The sequence below is a fragment of the Crotalus tigris genome, unplaced genomic scaffold (assembly GCF_016545835.1).
Source record: "Crotalus tigris isolate CLP2741 ecotype Arizona unplaced genomic scaffold, ASM1654583v1 scf7180000017611.44802233496:7321179, whole genome shotgun sequence".
Taxonomy (NCBI): Eukaryota; Metazoa; Chordata; class Lepidosauria; order Squamata; family Viperidae; genus Crotalus; species Crotalus tigris.
This window is the reverse complement of record NW_024096511.1, coordinates 5535552-5554772: the sequence shown is the minus strand read 5'-3', so window position 1 is coordinate 5554772 and position 19221 is coordinate 5535552. Positions and strand designations below refer to the sequence as shown.

The window sequence follows — 19221 nt, the reverse complement described above, 5'->3', positions numbered from 1 at the left end:
AACATAATCTATAACACATCTATAAAAGCTGGTCTGGATTTCAGGCATGGGAGAGCAATTGACGTATACCAAGGGACGTGAACCATAGCTCTTAAAACGTTTATGAGTTGCTTCTAAACATCTTAGAGCTTTGTAGATACAAAATTATATGCAATAGAGCAAGATACTCAATACTTTAAAAAAAATTAAGCAGCAGAAACATAATCGCTTCTGTGATTAGCAAATCTGACTTATATCAAATTGTACCAGTGCCTACTCTACTTGCTAATAACCAGAAAAGCTGAGCAATGGAGTTATTTAAATTTATTTCTGCCCTTCTCCTTTATAGAACTGAACAAAACATTTAAAGATTTTGAACAGTAACATAATTCATATTCTTTTTTGCTCACATTCACAAGAAACTTAAATTTTAATTAATATTTAATATTTAAATATTAATGCTTAATTAATACGTATCTTGTGAAATAGTGTTATGAGAGACTAGAGACATAATGGACTCCAATTAAAAGTAGACATCCCAATTATGTTATTTTACTGCGCTTAACTGTTTTTTTAAAAAATTCTCACCTCTCATTTTTTGCTGGTAAATAGTATTCTGTGAGTATGCAATTAAGTAATATATGCTCAAATCTGCTTACAAGATAGCACCAGGCCTTAATTTCAACCAATTCATCAAAGCTACTACAATAAACAAAAGTCTGCAGATTTGAAGAGTTCATCATTCCCAGCCGTAGATGTTCCCAAATTGCTCTAATATCCTTTACTATATGTTCAACTTTAATTAGAATGGTGAATGATGGGACTTAGTCTTTTTTTTTTCCCCAGTCCAGAGGGAAGGTTAGATTTTTATTTTGGTATCTGCATCTTGTGAACTAAGAGAACAAAATTCTCTTCTGCTTCCAGAGGCCTTGCCACTTTCTTCATACTTCTGCCTGCAGCTGGGAAGAGCATCTTCTCTCTGATCTCAAATGAGGTACTTAAAAGCAAGTTCAGCAGCAAAATCCTTTTCTTCAGCAAAAAGAGTTAATATGGTTTAACAGAGGTCTGTTAAATTCATCCACCACTTCAAACTTTGACATCTAAGGACTAGCGCACAGCTGTAATCTTATGTATGCTTGCCTGTTTAGGAGCACATTCAATGGAATAAACTGATAGTGCAGAGTAGACATGTATGTGCCTGTGATGTATGCCAGCTCAGCTAACAAGAAAAGACTTTATTCCCTGAACAGGTGCCTAGATTGTTGAATGGACTATTATAATTTAAGTTTATTCATGACAATTAGTTTTAAAGTAGTTTGGACTTGATTCTAGAATAGTCATTTAGAAAACATAGAACCCAACTGCTTCACTACCCTGGGAAAATGAACTGTTGGAAAAATTTACATTCACGTTCTCTATTTACTACTCCATGTATTTCGAAGCCTTTTGGGAAGTGCATCAGAAATGTTGCATAGCCTTGTTTACACTAGTATGGCTGACCAGCTAGTGTAAGCTGAACATGGTCTGTGTAGAATGTACTGAATACTTCAGCAGATGGTAAGAATCTCAGCTTAAAAGAGTCTCTCTCTCTCTCTCTCTCTCTCTCTCTCTCTCTCTCTCTCTCTCTCTCTCTCTCTTTATATACAGTATATAAATATATATTGAATACTTTTGATGTCTATGTTCAATAATTTATTCATTATGAGTAAATGTGCACATGGACATCTGAAAAACTCTGGTTCATCCAAGATGCTTCATACAAGCTAATTGGCACAGGTAAGGTCAATGGAATATTATATTTAGAATGTTGGCACTATCTACGGTGCTGCATGGATTTGAAGCCATTACATAAATTTCATAGATGTAGCAACTGGTAGTACGAATATCAAAGCATCAAATTTTGCCATACAGATGAGTATTTCTTCCTTACTTCAACTTTACAAATATATAAAGTGAAGGTAAGAAGTTCCCAATGAAATGGAGAGTCTCCAAGAGCTCTGTTTGCAGAACAATAATCCAGTGATTGGATGCGAGGCTTAAAGGGGCTTTGCTTATAGTAAGTTTAGAAGGAACTACTTACAGTACAAAGAAAAAGCATTTGGCGTTGTTCAGTTTCGATTTGAGGGTACGAGTCAAATTTACAGTGAGCTAGCTATTCAGAGATATGACATGTAGGAATCAAAAATTATTTGTGATCATCTCCAGGATTTTAGAGTAGAGGATACCAATGTCCACCAAACCTGTCTTTAAAAAAAGCAGCTTCTCCAGCATGATGACTGAAGAATCCACCAATGGGTTATTTCAGTCCTCCTGCCCAATCAGACTAAGTTGTCAAGTTGTCATGTCCCTCTTTGTCTGGGACCTCCCAGTTTCATCTTAGTCTTTCGCCCATGAGGACATGTTAATCTGACTCTCAGTTTGTTTGGATAGCAGGTCAGACTAGATATTATCAATCCATTGGTGGATTCTTCTTGAGATTGGAGAATTGGTGGTGATTATTCCCTTCTCTGGGAGATCTGAATCCTTTTTCCCTTTCCCTTCAGGGCTAGAGTAAAATTCCTCTCCAGTATTGGGGGGGGGGTTTCTTTTCACTGAATTCAGCAGTCTGCTGAGTTGTTCCCAAACTTTGCTAGATAGGAGTGGGGGGAGTTTTCGTTATAGTTAGAGGGGGATTGAGTATTCCCACTTCCCTGGCAAGCGCGCATGCCTTTTGAGGCCACATGGCTTCTTCTCTGACCGGGCCCGGTCAGTGATTCCTATAGCGGCCGCCATTTTGAATCCGCGGAGCTCAGCTTTCGCTGAAGTTTTCTCTGGCCGAAGCACAGCTGAGTTGGTTCTTGGAAGTGAGCGACGGGGGAAATATTGCCTGAAAAATTTTTGTTGTATCCCCGGCTGCCGCTGAAGAGGACGAAGCTTCACTTTACAGCGGTGAGCCGTTTCGTGCCTAACAGCTATTAGGCGCGATTTGCTAAAGTGATTTCTGCATTTCAGAAAAGCCTCGAATTTTGCCTTAACTTCTGTGTACCTTCTGACTGTTTTAAGAGTCTCATTATATCCCCCCCTTCCTTCCTCACCGGAGCTCAGGGTGTCCGATATTTTGAAGCACATTTACACAGGGAAACGCCCATTTAACACCCAGGCTAGTGCGCCATTTTGTAAGCTTGTTTAAATAACTTTCTGCAGCTATATTTTGTTCTGCATAAATTTTAACTGGTATAGTGACATATTTTTCTACATATGCTCTTGCATTATCTATATTCACTTAATCATTGAGCTTAAGTGTTTCAGAACCATTATTCCTATTGAAGACATCTAATAACAAGAGTGTAGAACCACTGCTGAAGTGACGGTCCTTCAGGCCCTGCTCGCCACATTGCCTATATCTGCCACTCTGCATCTAGTGGTTGCTTCAAGATCCTGACCATTGCCACTATTGTGGGACACGTGTGATTTCATCACCAACTTGGCCTCTGGCCACCACATTGACCGGATGAAGAGCGCTTCAGCGCCAGGCGTGAGCCAGGTTAGCCAGTGGGCCGGCTCACACTAATCCACGTGAAGTCAGTCCCTCTTAAGGGGGGGGCTCCTGATGTCCCTTGCAGAGTGAGTCAGTTCCAGAGTTGCCTCGGGTACATCTCAGTTGATATGGCAGAAACCACTGAGCCACAGCGTTTGGACACAGACAACACCTCCGTCCAAGTTGAGCTAGCATCCGAGGCGCCTAGAGGTAAGGCCAAACCAAATCAAAGTACAGCAGGAAGGCTAGCAAGGCAAGCGATAAGCAGGCCGACCGAACACACAGAGCCCTGGAGAAGCAATTCTCCCAGGCCCAACGCTTGTCTGCTGAAAAGAGGTCATACGCTGTCAACCTCCACACCACCAGACACGGGGTCGCATCTACCGTCCACTTCGAGAGCTTGGTCACCCGAGAATGTGCATCAGCAGATCTCAACTCAGACCTTTGGTCAGGCAGGATCGCCTCTGTTGGGGGAGGACCTCGACCTGCCCGGCCCGTCAATGGCACCCACTGCTGCCATCACACCAACTGCTGCGGTGTTACGGCCTCCGCTAGAGCAGGCCTTCTCTGACCAGCTCCAAGTGTTGATATTGCAAGCTGTGTTCCAAGCCATGGCATCATCGGGTCACCATCAGACGTCTCCCATTCCAGGGCTTTCTTCTGCACCAGCCACCTCTGCACAACCTCCACTGGATCGTTCAGGTGTGGTTTCCCCATCCCATTCTCCTGAATCCGACGCTTCCAAAGTTTCGGATTATGAGGAAGGTATGGACCGTTGGTCTGATTGTGAGGAACCTACCCATGAATCTCAGCCCATGGCAGAGCTATTTAACGCTTCACTATTTCCTTCCTTGCTGCGCAGAGCCTGTGCAGCGGATAAGATTTCCTCCCATCCGGCTCCAAACCCACAGCCTTCCTCTGATCAGGACACTAATCCCGTTTGCTGAGCCTGTAGATAAACACCTCCAAATTCCCTGTCCCCCATTATTCCTCAAAAATATTCAGGGACAGTGGGAGTCGAGTCGCTGGCAGCTCAGCCTACCCAGGGAGCGGCTGAGCACAAGATTGTGGACATGGCAAAGAATTTGGCAGATTTATTGGAGGTGCCAAAAGTAGATGAATCATTGGCTCCGCTTTTTTCGACTGCCAGTCTCCCGGCAGATGTCTCGGACACCCTTAAGGCGGAAGATAAAAAATCTGAAATGGCCTTATGCAAGGTCCATTTGGCACCTGCATGGGCAGCAAAGGCGGCAACTTCCACTTCTTTCTTTGCCAGGATTTCAATTACCTGGCTTCGACAGTTGCAGGACAGAATTCCATTAGAAGAGGTCAGGATCCATCAGGATTTAACCAAACTAATAGCCACATCCGAGTATATGGTGGATGTCTCCCTGTACTCGGCCAAGCACTCAGCCTGAGCAATGACTTCCAGTGTAGTCGCTAGGAGACTTCTATGGCTCAAAAACTGGAGAGCTGAGAGCAAACATAAGTGGCGTGTGGCCACTGGCCCCTTCACGGGTGGCAGATTATTTGGGGAGGTCCTAACGCCATATCTCATCGAAAACAAACAGAAACAAAAGATTATTTCTCATTTGGCAAGGAGAACTAACAGACGTTTCCTCCCTTACAGTCGCCGACAATCCTTTCTGACTGGACCTGCGACACAGCCTGCACAACCATACCGACCCACAGCCCCTAAGACTGAGCGCTCCTTTGACAGGCCAAGCTATAGGGACAGGACCTGGTACCAGCCCCAAAATAAACATTCCTTTCGTGGTAGAGGGGGTCGCCCCTTCCTTTGCGCCAAGTGACTCAGAGGGGACTCCCCCTATTGGCGGCAGACTTACTCTCTTTATCCGCCAATGGGAACACACGACCACAGACTCCTGGGTTCTGCACACCATAAGAGAAGGCCTGTCCCTGGAGTTCAAATCCATGTCAGTAGATCATTTCGTGTCTTGCCCAGCCATGAGAAACTCTATAAAAAGAGGGCTCATGGAAGATGCCATCCAATACCTACTCACCATCAAGGCCATAGAGAAAGTTCCCCTGAACCAGGCGGGACTGGGGTATTACTCTATTCTATTTGTAGTTCCAAAATCTTCAGGGGGATGGAGGGCAATCCTCGATCTCAAGGGGCTGAACCTTCACCTTCAATACCGGAGGTTCAAGATGCAGACGTTACATTCCATCCTAACCAGTATCAGGCAGGTGGATCTATTGACTTCAATAGATCTAAAAGAGGCATACATGCACATCCCTATCCTCCCGAACCATCGCAAGTATCTGTGATTCTGCTACCTCAGCCGCTACTTTCAGTACAGGTCTCTCCCATTCAGCCTCTCCTCAGCCCCCAGGGTCTTTACCAAGATCCTGGCAATGCTGGCAGCTCATTTAAGGTTGATCCCCGTACGGGTCAAGTGTTATCTGGACATTCTGATCCAGTCCCTGTCAGTCTCAACCGCCCATTTGGATTTGGCCCTCACAAAAAGGACCCTACAGAACCACGGGTTCTTGATAAAATTTCAAAAAGAGCCAGATGACTCCCTCCACCTGCCTACTGCATCTGGGTGCGGTGATAGACACGGACTCTTGTCACGTGTACCTATCAGAGGAGCGGCGCAGGAGCATCAGAGGCCTGGCACTCAGGGTGCGCAGAAGGATTGCATTATTGGCCACACTTTCTCAACTCCTGGGGAAGTTAATATCATGCATAGCAATAGTGCCCTGGGCCCGATTACACGCATGGGACCTTCAGTGATTCCTACTTCCGTACCAAAGACAGCACATCAGTACATCCAACCAGTTGGTGCGCGTTCCTCAGCAGGTGTGTCTTTCTCTCGGCTGGTGGACTTCATTGGCTATTCACAAGGGGACTCTATTCAAAGAACCCAATCGAGTCAGGGTGACCACGGACGCAAGTCTCTTTAGTTGGGATGCATATCTCCAATCCCAGATGACTCAGGGTCAGTGGTCACAGACAGACCTCAGGCACAGCACAAATTGGTTGGAGCTCAGAGCAATCCACCTAGCTCTCAAACAGTTTCACACAGTAATCGGGGCAACATGTGCTGGTCCTCACGGACAATGTGGCAGCAAAAGTTCACGTGAATCAGCAAGGGGGTACCCGGTCCAAGTCCCTCATGACAGAGGCTCAAGCATTGCAGAAACACCTGCTCTCCATCAGGGCCGAGCATATCTCGGGAGAGGCAAACTGGCAGGCAGACTTCCTCAGCAGGTCGATAGTGGATCATTCGGAGTGGATGTTACATCCAGATATATTCAGAGAGATCTCTGACAGATTTGGTCGTCCAATCGTGGACCTGTTCGCCTCGCCGGGGAACACTCAGCTGCCCAGATTCTTTTCTTGGTTCTCCTCCCGGAGAGCAGAGGGGGCAGATGCCCTGTGCAGCCGGTGGCCACAAGGCCTGTTGTACACTTTTCCCCCACTGCCTCTGCTTCCAGCAGTTATCAGGAAGATCCTGGAGGAGCAGGCGGAAGTGATCTTTATAGCTCCTCACTGGCCCAGAAGACCATGGTTCGCAGACCTGGTGAGCCTTTCAGTCTCAGCCCCATGGAGGATTCCTGACAACCGAATATGGTTGATGCAGGGGGATCTTCCGCATCCAGACCCCCAATGGTTTCAATTGACCGCCTGGCACTTGAATGCTGCACCCTGACTACGGAATTGTATTCGGCGGTGATTGATATGATCCAGGGGGCCAGGAGACCGGCAACTAACCACATCTACGACCATACGTAGAAGAACTTTTGTCGCTCGTGCGACAGGAATCACGTGAGTCTGTCACAGGTAACCATTCCCAGGGTGTTAGAATATCTAATGGAGGGCGTCAAAAAGGGGTTGGCGCCCAACACTATCCGCAGTTAGCGGCACTTTCCTCTGTACTCTCATGGGACTCCTCAGAGTCCTTATCAAGGCACCCCACCATCCGGTCCTTCCTCAAGGGAGTCACTAATAGTAGACCACCTGTAGTTCATAGGTATCCTTCTTGGAACTTACCTCGGGTTCTTCAGGCACTAACCTCATCTCCCTTTGAACCACTTAGAACATGTTCCTCACGGCGCTTGTAACTCAAGGTCTCCTTCCTGATTGCAATTACTTCGGCCAGGCGCATATCGGAATTGGCTGTCTTATCGATCAGAAAGGACCTGTGCATGTTTCATGAGGACAGAGTGGTTCTTAGGCTATATCCTTCCTTTATTCCAAAAATAAATACAGTATTCCATAGAGCGTAGGATGTTATTCTTCCAGACTTCTGCCCTCACCCGTCGCATGATTTGAAACGGCAATGGCACTCACTTGATGTAAGGAGAGCCTTACGCTGTTATATCAAGCGCACGGCGCCTCTGCATAAGTCGGAAGCCCTGTTTGTTTCCTTTCAGCCTTCCTCAATGGGCCAAAAGGTGTCAGCTTCCACCATAGGTAGGTGGATCAGGGCCTGTATTGCAAGTGCGTACAGATCACTTGCCGTGCCCGTTCCTACTCATGTGACGGCTCACTCAACCCGCAGTGCTGCCACAACGGCGGCATGGGCAATCCAAGCGTCCATTGAAGAAATTTGCAGGGCAGCGACATGGTCTTCGCCTTCACCCTTCATTAGACATTACCGTCTGGACAAATTTGCATTGGCTAAGGCCACGTTTGGTAGACGTATTTTACAACAAGTAGTCACACCATCAGGGGGACCGGCCCCAACTGAACCCCACCCATAGGGACTCGGGAAGCTTTGGTGGATTCTTCACTCATCATGCTGGAGAAGGAGCATTGGCTTACCTGAATGCCTTTTCTCAGCATGATGATGAGGAATCCACGCCCTCCCATCTAGTGGTTAGTAAGGTCCTGGTTGGGTGCCTGTTCTTCTGGGGGTTTTTGGGGTTTTTTTTGGGATACCTGCTTGAGAATCATCATGTCAAACTGTTGTCATTGGCTACGCTGTCAATGAAACTGGGAGGTCCCAGACAAAGAGGGGTGTGACAACTTGACAACTTAGTCTGATTGGGCAGGAGGACTGAAATAACCCATTGATGGATTATTCATCATCATGCTGAGAAAAGGCATTCAGGTAAGCCAACACTCCTTCTCAACACAAAATCTATATATACAAACCTCCCATAATTCCAGCGTTCAAAAATTCTGAGGAAAATTATTTTCTCAAATCTTATAATTCTTACTCTATAAGCATGCCGCTTTATGCACACTGACTTCCAAGTGGGTTCATATCAGGAGGTACCATCAGGGTGGGAATCTTTGTAGGAAAAAAAGCAAGACCAGAAGAGAAGAGTGTTGTTTAAAAAGCCTGGGGTGGCATCTCTAGTTAATTGTCAGTGCAGCGCCAGTGGCATTCCAGGACAACTGGCTTAATAAGGCTAACAACCTACTGAATTCATAATGTTTGGAAGGTTTCCCACAAGTCCTCTTTGGCAGCAGCTGTTTTAGTTGAAAGTGAGATGAAAATCGTCTCATTTATGTTTTGTTCTCTGAGCCAATGCCTGCAAATTAGCAGGGCCACCCCAGACTGTTCCAAATATCTCTTTTTCTCTCCTCAAGGCAGCTTCTAATTGTAGCTCTCTTCCTGCTGAAACAACTTTCTTCACAGCCTGAATGACTTCAGCAGGGCCTGTGGTATATGGCTTAAGCCATGTGTGCATTTCTCTCAGAGAATCGTGGTCATCAGATGAGGACAAGATGGAATCTACCAAGCCAATATGAAGAGCTTTCTCTGGATCCAGTTTCATAGCACCACTCAACAACTTCAGGGCAGGACTGCTGCCAAGGATTTGGGTAAGCCTGGCAGCTCCTCCCCAGCCTGGCACTAAGCCCATCTGCTTATGGACAAATCTAATTTCACTTTCTGGAGTCATTAACCTGTCAATTAAAAAAAAAATTGTTTAAAGTGTTGCAATGATGCCATTTTAGCTTCATTTCAATGCAAAGCACAGTTCTAGATAAAAGTTGCTGACAATCAACATCTTTTAATACTAGACACATTAATCAAGCATCAGAATTAGATTTGCTGCAGTTGTACCATAAATAATACAAAACAAAGAGATTGTTTTTAAAATTTCCCCTAATCCAGAATTTTCTCAGCATTATTCTTGAGATCTAATGTTGACATTCTGGTTCACAAATTTATAAAGATCTTAAAGTTCATGTCCATCATAGCATATCTTGCTTGACTATTTCCCTCCTGCTTTACTTTTACATTTGCAAACATTTAAAATTGATAGTTGCAGTGGACAAACACATATCGCACTGTTACAAAGGTGGTAATTAGGTATTGGGGAAAATTACAATATTATCAATCGTCTCTTTTTCAAGTGAAAATTAAAAAATATGCTGGAAATAACAGAATAAAGCATACACAATACATATCCAAAAGTTTTTTTTTTTAACTTAACTGAACATCATCCTACCTGCTCAATTTGGCTCAGTGTTCAAATTTGTCAAAATGATTTTGAATTGTGCTGCTGCCCTCTTAACGCATTAGTTTGCCTCCCCCAATGTCATCTGTAGATCTGATAAGCACCCCTTTTATTGTACTAGGTAGATCATTTTTAAATATGTTGAATGACATTGGGCTGAACACAAAGCTCTGGAAAACTCAAAAGAGTCCTTTCTTTCAGGTATGTGCAGATCCATTTATGAATCCTCTTTGGATGTGGTTGTTTAAAGAGTTTCAAATCCACCAGAATGTAGTAGTATCTAGTCCACATTTATCTAGTTACTCCACAAAAGCTTCTAATATTTGCTTTTCACCAAAACTCATGCGCAGCCAAAGAGGCAGGCTATGCTTTTTAACAATGCATTGTTTGGTATATGTGTTTGTATACATGTCATCACAGAATTGGCAGGAGCCATTTAGATCATCAAGTTCAGCCCATGCTTAGTTCAGGAATCAGGATTAAAGCATTCCTGGCATATGGCCTTTCTAGACTGTGATCTTCCCATTGTGCTGAAGGAAGTCTATCTCTGTACCTTGCCCTGCGTAACTACACTTAATACTGTGCATGTCTTCTCTAAATAAAACAGACTGGAGACTTTAAATATAAATCTTGAGTTAATCCAACTGTGAGGATGATTCCTGTCTCCCTGCCTTTCCGTGTCTAAAAGAGAGAGAGAACTTCTGTGGTTATTTTCATCACCTTGATCTCTCAGCTAAAAACACAGCCACAGGAGGACAAATAGAAATATCAACTCCACTCCTGCTCTTCATTTCACCTAACCAAGCTCAACATTAAACAGAAATCTATTATTTATTCACTGAGTTGTTAAAGAAGAAATCATATCACACATTAGGAAAATAGTTCAAACTTTCAATAAACAGATTGATATCCATCTCTTTCATCAAAAACTTCATGTCCAAATGAAATGAAGACATAAACCCTCATACTGAGCAGCTGGCACACTAAAGTATCAATCCAATTCATTGATGACTGTAATAAAGCAAGGGCACCTCACTGGGTTCAGCAGCAAGCTAAAAGCCGTGTTCTGCTGATGAAAGCTACAGTTAGAAAATGCATTTACTGTTATGAGGCGGGTGATTCAAAAGAAACAGTTCAGTGGATTGTAATGAAATCTGATAAACTTATGAAAGTGAATAGTATTGAAAAATGTACCCAGAAAAATATAGGGGCACTAGGATCTCAAAATCTCTCCAAATATAGCATCTGAAATCCAGCACAGATGGGAGGAGATTCATAAAACCAAAGTACAACATGATATAGTATGTGACATGCATAACACAGACATACACACACAAAGGGATTGTAATATCACAACAGCAAATGTAACGTCTTGGTCTTGAATTAATTTTAAACTTGACCCAGATAGTGATGAACACTGAAAAGAAGGCTAATATTTCATGTAGTTAGTAGAGAAAAAGGTAGACCACACAAAGCATTTAACTGAAACAAATAAGCGATACTTCAGAGAGGAAACTGGATAGCTTGCAGTATTTGTAAGTAGGGCAGGATAGGCAAAATTTGCTAAGAGTAATAATCTACCTCTTGGAAAAGTAGTAGGAAATGGTTAATTGCAACTATAGTCAAGATTCTGCTATTTATCACACCTTTGTGGAATTATACTGTCAGTCTTTATTGTGCTTTTTTTAAAAAAGAGGAGGGAAAAATACAATGTACCATACAATCCATAAGAAAATTAGCACCGTTCCTAGGAAGCTAATGATACTGCTACAGAGTGTTGGAATAGAACCAAAGACCAGAATAGGCATGCCAGTATAAATATCTACTTCTGACAATAGCTACGTGTCTCCACAGTTCATATCTTCTCCAACATTTGCTTGTGTGGTGCTTGGGATTGTGGAGTGATGCAGTTTTATGGTGAAAAGGGCATATGGGTCAGAAAAAAGCGAGGGCACAAAATTAAAGGGCAGGAGGAGGCTTCACATGAGAGGCAAGTATAAAAGTATGAGACCAATATCAAAATCATCAGGGAAGAAGACAAGCCTGAGAATAGACAAGTGTGGTATGATTTGACAAAAGAGTCAGGCAGGATTAACACCTGCATCCTGTCACATTTACCATTCAAAGGCCTGGCCACAGATTTCCTGTTTGGTTTGTTCAGACCCTTTATTTCCTTTTATATGGGAGAGCTTATTTTTAAAATAAGTCATTTTATAATAATGACTTATTTTAAAAATAGTAGACAAAATATGAATATATGGGACCCAGATGACAAAAACAGATTGTAGGCAGAAATGTATGCTAAGTGCTACATCAAGTAACAATGGTGTGAGTAAAGTAATCTCTTTACATTTTAAAGGCCTCTAATGATGGATTTTATCTGGCCTTTAAAAAAAGGAGAGCCATCAGTGAAAAGACTATCGTCCATCTGTCCGTTCATCCATTCATTCATTATCTATCTGTCTGTCTATCTATCTATCTATCTATCTATCTATCTATCTATCTATCTATCTATCATCTATCTATCATCTATCTATCTATCTATCTATCTATCATCATCATCATCATCTATCATCTATCTATCTTCTATTTATAGCTACTTCTATAGTTACCAATCTCAAAACATGACTCTGGGCAGTGTACATATAGAACTATGCTTTGTATTTATAGACTGTTGCAAGGCAAATGGCATTTATATTAAATCAGGTCAAATCAGTCTCCTGCACCCCTTTCTCAGCCTCCTATAAACAAACAGCTGGGCCAGAGGAGGACAAGAACCCCTGGTATGCTGAGCATCATTTCTACGGTTGGCATGGATACACAGAGTTGTGCCTACAGATGAGCATGTGAATATACCTCTGTTCAAATCTTCCTTTCCTACCATTCATGCCAAATATGTGTTTATATATACAGTGTGTGTGTCTGTATATTAACATACATATACATACACACACACATATACACACACACACATAGTGTCTGTCTGTCTGTCTGTCTATCTATCTATCTATTTCTATCTATGTATAGATATATAGGTATACACACACACTACATATATAAATGCAGATAAAATCCACCTGGTCTTTTTCCAGTTGTGGGAAGATTAAGACATATTTTAAAAAAAGAACTCAGGAGAAAGACAGCAAGAAGGGCACACAACTTTAGGGGATTAAGTATATTTAAATTTAAGGTTTGGGAATGGGAATTAGGAGAATGTGCCAAAAGTTTACACAAATCTCTATCCTAGTTCAAGGACACATCGATGATATAATTTTAAACTGAGAGAGGTGCAATTATCTGCACTATAGAAATAGAAGAAACATGAATTGTGATGGGTGCAGAAGGACATGCCATAGTACATCCTGTTTAAATTGTATTTCCAGCAACTAAGACCCAAACTGGCGTATCTTACTACTGCACCCAAACCTTCAAACTTGGGTCATATTGTAGGCTTTGGGTGGAGAAAAAAGTCATCTAGCTTGCCTGAACTTCTATATTATTATCCCACAGTATATGGATGTGTTCATGAAGCTACCAGTAATCAAGCTTGGCTCAAAGGAGACTATCTTAAAGCATATACAGATATAGATGTAATTTGGCAATGGAACGAATTACCTAGAGGAATAGTGTTGTCTTTTTCCTAAACAATAAAATCATCATTTAGAGTGTTCTAACTTCTGATTTCCTCCACTGAATAAAGACCTAAAATGAAGGCCTTCAATTTAATTTAATTTGAAGGCCTTATTCAATTCTAAAGCTCTACAGGTGTATGAAAGAATTATAGTGTGTTAACACTGGCACACAATTACTGTACACATTTCTGTTGCTTAATGGTTACAAATCACAATGGCTATATATTATTTCCAGTATCATAGACCCTTGGTCTCTGAATGCCAGTTGCTGGGGAGCATAAACAACAGGATATTAATTTCCTATTTGAGCTAAATCTTCCTAACACATTTGGAAGGCCAATGTGGAACAGTATGCTGAAAAGACAGGCATTCTGTCCAACTCAGTCAGCTTCTTGTACATTTTTACAAGCTCAGGAAGGGGCTAGCTAAATGATACCGCTTTTACCCCAGTTTATTACTAGTTGCGCTGAGATGAATTTTAAAAAGATCAAAATTACTGTAAAGCCAGATCTTTAGCTAGGAGAAGAATTAAAATGTTGTAAAACAAGATTCCATAAAATCCTATAAATTATACCGTGTTACGTGACTGATATTAAATTTGTGGCTCTAAAGCAAAGGGGGTAGGGTGGGGGTGTTTTTTGAGGGGGGAAGAAAGCTGAGGAAATTTCTGCATTGTGGTGCTCACATCTGACCTTGTTCAGAGCCACATATTCTGATTAGGGCTTTTTCCCAGATTTATATTATGTGAGCTACTAATTACATAGACTGAAGTACAAAGAATTACATATGGGTCTTATATTCCAAATTCCAATCACTTGTACTTGCTAAAAGCACAAGGAAAAGATGGGTGGAATGGGAGAATTCTGAACAATGACCAAAGAAAAAAGTATCCAAAAGCAACCCTATGACATTGATGCAACTGAGTTAATGCAGAACATGTGGTAACTGAAGGTATTTGTATTCCTCACAAAACATTCTCCAAGTGAACTTTACAATCTTACAAGAAACACAGATATAACTCTTTATTTTATTTAACATATGACTGCTTGTTCTGAATATTGTATTTCATAAATAAATGTATATTTACTGCTGTAATTATCTGATATTCTGATCTGGTTGAAAATTTATGCTCTAAATATATAAAAAGGGAAATTTTCATCAGCCTCCAAAGCTTTATAGGTTGCAGATTGATTTGGATAGGCCAGGTATATTTGATCAATGTCCTCCAGAGGACAGAATCTCATTGGAATATCTCAGGCAGGTATTTATGATAAGCTTAACCCACCTGCAAGGGAGGGAGTTTGGGGCACCTGAGGCACAGCATGGGCTATGCAGAGGGACATCACTAAGGGCACCTGGGATATGGGTTATTGGCATGTAGCAACCTAGAAAGGTGCATGTAACATGTCCCAAAGGTGCTTTTTCAAAAGGTAACTGGACTGTCTTTGTTTTTTCTCTTGAAGACGTTTTGCTTCTCATCCAAGAAGCACTTCAGTTCTGACTGAATGATGGGGAATGGAAGGATTTATATTCCTTTTGAAAAAGCGCCTTTGGGACAACCATGACCTGGATGACTGAGAATCTCCATAGACATTTGGCATTAAAATAAGGACTTGAAAGAGACTTTCTATTTTACTATTAACAGACAGTTTTAGTGACCTAGACTAAAGAAACAGAATGACATGGAAGACAAATTTCAGCTGATATACTTAGGAAATATGAAGGGAAGCTTGTGTAATAGAGAATGTTAGATTACTGCAGTTTAAGTGTATTGCTTTTAAACAACAAAGATCTAATTCTCAGGCCTATAACCACAATGAATGAATCACAGTCAAATAAAAATAGTGGAGGATATTGCTTAACATTTTTAAAACAATTATAACTAAATGGAATATGAGTTCTAAATCATAGGATAACTAAATGGGGTAATACACCTCTTGTTAGAGTTCTCTTAGGTTAGTGTTTTACAATATAAGATTAAGTAATCAAACAGTTAACAAGTAAAGTGCACACATTAAAATATACCTTGAAACCAGTGGTGGGATTCAGCCAGTTTGCACCACTTCGGCAGAACCGGTAGCTAATTTTTTGTTGCCCAAGCCCAGAATGGACTTCTGGAAGCGGCATCCACACAGAGAACAGTTGTTCACATATTTGAATCTCACCACTGCTTGAAACAGATGATAGAGATAGATAGATAGATTGATAGATAGATAGATGATAGATAGAGATAAATGTGTGTGTGTGTGTGTGTGTGTGTGTGTGTGTGTGTGTGAGAGAGAGAGAGAGAGAGAGAGAGAGAGCGAGCTATGATATAATAATAGAACTAAATAAAAATACTAAAATATGTCAGAGCAGAATAGGGTATTTAGGACAGGAAAAAAATAAGAGGTAAGATAACATTGGATTTGCTACCACATTTCCTTTAAGTACAATTTGGGGAGGAAATAGCATCTGAATGGGGCGAGGCCCCAAAATGCAATGCTTTGAAGCTTACCTGAAATCACATGCTGTAGTTAATTCTGCTCCCCCACCTAGAGCTTTCCCTTGAATTAATGCAGCTGTGATTAGAGGTAACCTACATAACAGGAGAAATCAAATAGAAACAATTCAAATATTACAAACCTGAAAACACCCAACATTACTTAAGCATAGATTGATCTATTCATCTCAAATACATTATCAAGCAATTCAAGTCGAAGACTAGCAACTGCACATGAAGATATTTCAGTGAGGTTGAAACCCACCCCCACTAGAAATCCACAATTAGCCCCAAAAGTCTGAAATCTTTTTCAGATAATGTTAAGGATGGAACTAATCCATCTATATTCATTTTAATATTGCTTCTCACTGTTTTGTAGTAAAACACTTGCCCTAAACATGATTCAGAAAACAGCATCGGAATGGGGTTGTACAATCAAAACCAACAAAATTAGATTGTGAAAAAGAAGATTTTGAATAAAACTTAAGAAATTGCTGAAAATTTGTTAAAGAAAAAAAACCCTTCTCCATGGTTCTGTAAGAACAATTAGATATATTAATTTTATTCAATGTGGGAAGACAAAGACATATAGGATAAATGATCCCAAGAAATAATATCCTTACTATACAATACTCAATATTTGCATTCACATTTCAGTAATATTTCCTTTGAGAAACCTGTTTATATTTTTTTTAGATTAAAAATCTATTCAAGGTCCATTTCATCAAATACATTCTGAATATATGCTGCAATAATGCATAATTTTTCTAAACATACTCATAATCTTGCTGTAAGCACTAATTAATCCAAGGAAAGTTGGAAATACATCAGGAAACACTTCATCCATCCAACCAAAACACCTAGAGTAAGTTTGCTGAGGATCCCAGCCCATGAGTTCTACAGTGTAAGCCTGTAGTAACCCAATAGTCACTCTTCACCACAGTTATACCCAAACTCTAAAAATATGCTGTTATCATAAAGCTATTCTTTATTATTGTTTTGTTTTAATGTGGGTTAGTTTCTAAGGATCTCTCTCCCCAAGTCTCTATTAATTGGAATAGAATACAGATACTGTGGCACAAGTAAATAAATATGAGGAAAGACTTCCCTAAATTATTTGTGAATATATCCCAAAATTAATACACTTTTTCCTTCCATTTTTAAATCACTGGAATGCAAATGGACAAAAATTTGTGACTTTTAGCAACAGATACAAAATTCAATTTTAGAGGGATTTTTTTAGATGTGCTTATTAAAACCTAGCCACACAGAAAAAAATTAAGAATACATACTTCACAGAAAGAAGCTGGATCAGCCTTAGACAGTGTTAAAATAACTTTCAACTGCCAATTCAGATGGTTTTTGTCTTTGGGAGAGTGAGGGTCATCTTGTCCTTTGTATATGATTGTATGTCTTGGCCCAGCCCTTCAGCACAGCACAACATTAATTTACTAAGCATTTTCTTCTAATTCTCTTTACTGTGTACTGTCTCGATGTACTTCATTGGTCCATTGTGTACTGTCTCATAATTCTTGTGTGATCTTGAACAGGAATTACTCAATGCTTTTTATCAAGGCCATGGAAGTGATAAATCTACAACTTGTTAAAGGAATGTACTAAATGATGGGAATGGGATTAAATGTCAAAGACCCACAATGCTTTCCACATCTCTAAGTAACCAGATCAAATGTTTCACCAACAGCCTTCATAAAACTGAAGTCAGAAATATGATATATAATTCAAGAGAAATATGGATCCCTGATCACCACAACAGATAGTAAAAAACATGCTGAAGAGTAGAATCTACTTATGTGGGAGCCTGGAGATAACAGATGGTGGATTAAACACATGTTTTATTCCCGGCATGTGTTCTGTTCATGGATTTACGTAGGTTGCAAAAAGGAGACTTGCCAAATTTTTAAGATGACTGACTTCTATGACAGGGAAGATGGATTTGTAGGAGTTGGGTGTGTATATTTTACAAGACCTCAACACTTTCTTAGTTTCTGGAATTTGATGTCTACAAAGGGCATATTCCCAAGTAGCAATTAAAAAAAAAAGACCCTAAATCAACAAATTCTAAAAAAAATCAAGACATTTTTTATAAGAATCAATTATTCTGTTTCCAAATATTTCTGGATCTACCATTATTAGATAATGCTGAAATTTCATATATACCTTCATATTGTCAATGCTGCAAATACTGGATGTTTTTACTTTGACAATATAAGGAGGCAGCCTTTTCCTTTACTTTGCTCTGCTCTTAGAATTAGAAGATTCTGAGGGGAGGAGGAAAAGTGTTTCCCCCGGTTGTTTTTAATAAGATAAGAAATGGTGTTACAGAACGGAAGGGAAGTTTTGCCCTTCAAACTGACTGGAGAACATGATTATGACTGCTAATTGGAGGAGGGAATTGTGTCAGATACTATGCACTGAAGGGAGGGGAATTCAGATCTTGGCATCCACCATGCTATGCCGACACTTTGTTTCACGATTAAAGACTTTTTAGGATAAACAGTGCCTGAAAGTTCTTTGAAGTGTTTAGTTAGTCGGAACCTTGACACATATATTTTGAGGGGAAAAATACACAAAATAAAATGTACTACCTCATGAGTCTGGTTAAGATGTTTTGCATGAACATACACATATTCATCCCATCCTAGAAAACAGAGAAACAAAGTATCAAGAAATATTCTAACAATAAAAATGGAAGAAGCTGCTTTGTATCTTTAGTGTTTAAGTATCTTGGTTCTCAAACATGCAAAGAATACATTTCCCAAACAATCTGCTCCATTTATTCATCCTTTACAGCAGCGGTTCTCAACCTGTGGGTCGTGACCCCTTTGGGGGTCAAATGACACTTTCACAGGGGTCGCCTAAGATCATCGGAAAACACATATTTCTGATGGTCTTAGGAACCGAGACACTGCTCCACATCCCTCTCCCCATGGCCTCCTCTGCCATTTGCAGAGAGAGAGAGAGAGAGACAGAGAGGCACTTTCGCTTCCCTTCTCTCTCTCTCTCTCTCTCTCTCTCTCTCAGGTGGACTTACCTCCTGCAGGGCTCCTGATTGGCCCTGCGCCCGGGTGTCCCACCCCCTGGGAGAAGCGCAGGCAGAGAAAGAGGAAAGAGAGAGAGAAGAGAGAGAGAGGAAAGAGAAAGAGAAA

The 19221-nt window shown here is 40.9% G+C and overlaps 1 protein-coding gene across 9 annotated transcripts in view; it reads right to left on the bottom strand.

Annotated features, from left to right (window-relative positions):
• Positions 1-1656: 1656 nt before the first annotated feature.
• Positions 1657-19221, bottom strand: part of ECHDC1 (ethylmalonyl-CoA decarboxylase 1) — a 31873-nt gene continuing 14308 nt past the window's right edge. For 8 of the 9 annotated variants that reach the window (XM_039325121.1, XM_039325077.1, XM_039325111.1 and 5 more), the window contains 3 exons: positions 18661-18713; positions 16070-16150; positions 8978-9383 (listed from right to left, as the gene is read on the bottom strand). In XM_039325121.1, the coding sequence (XP_039181055.1) occupies positions 8978-9383; positions 16070-16150; positions 18661-18713 (540 nt within the window). Of the gene's footprint in view, positions 9384-16069; positions 16151-18660; positions 18714-19221 lie in introns of all 9 variants that reach the window. The other variant, XM_039325059.1, reaches the window with a different exon arrangement.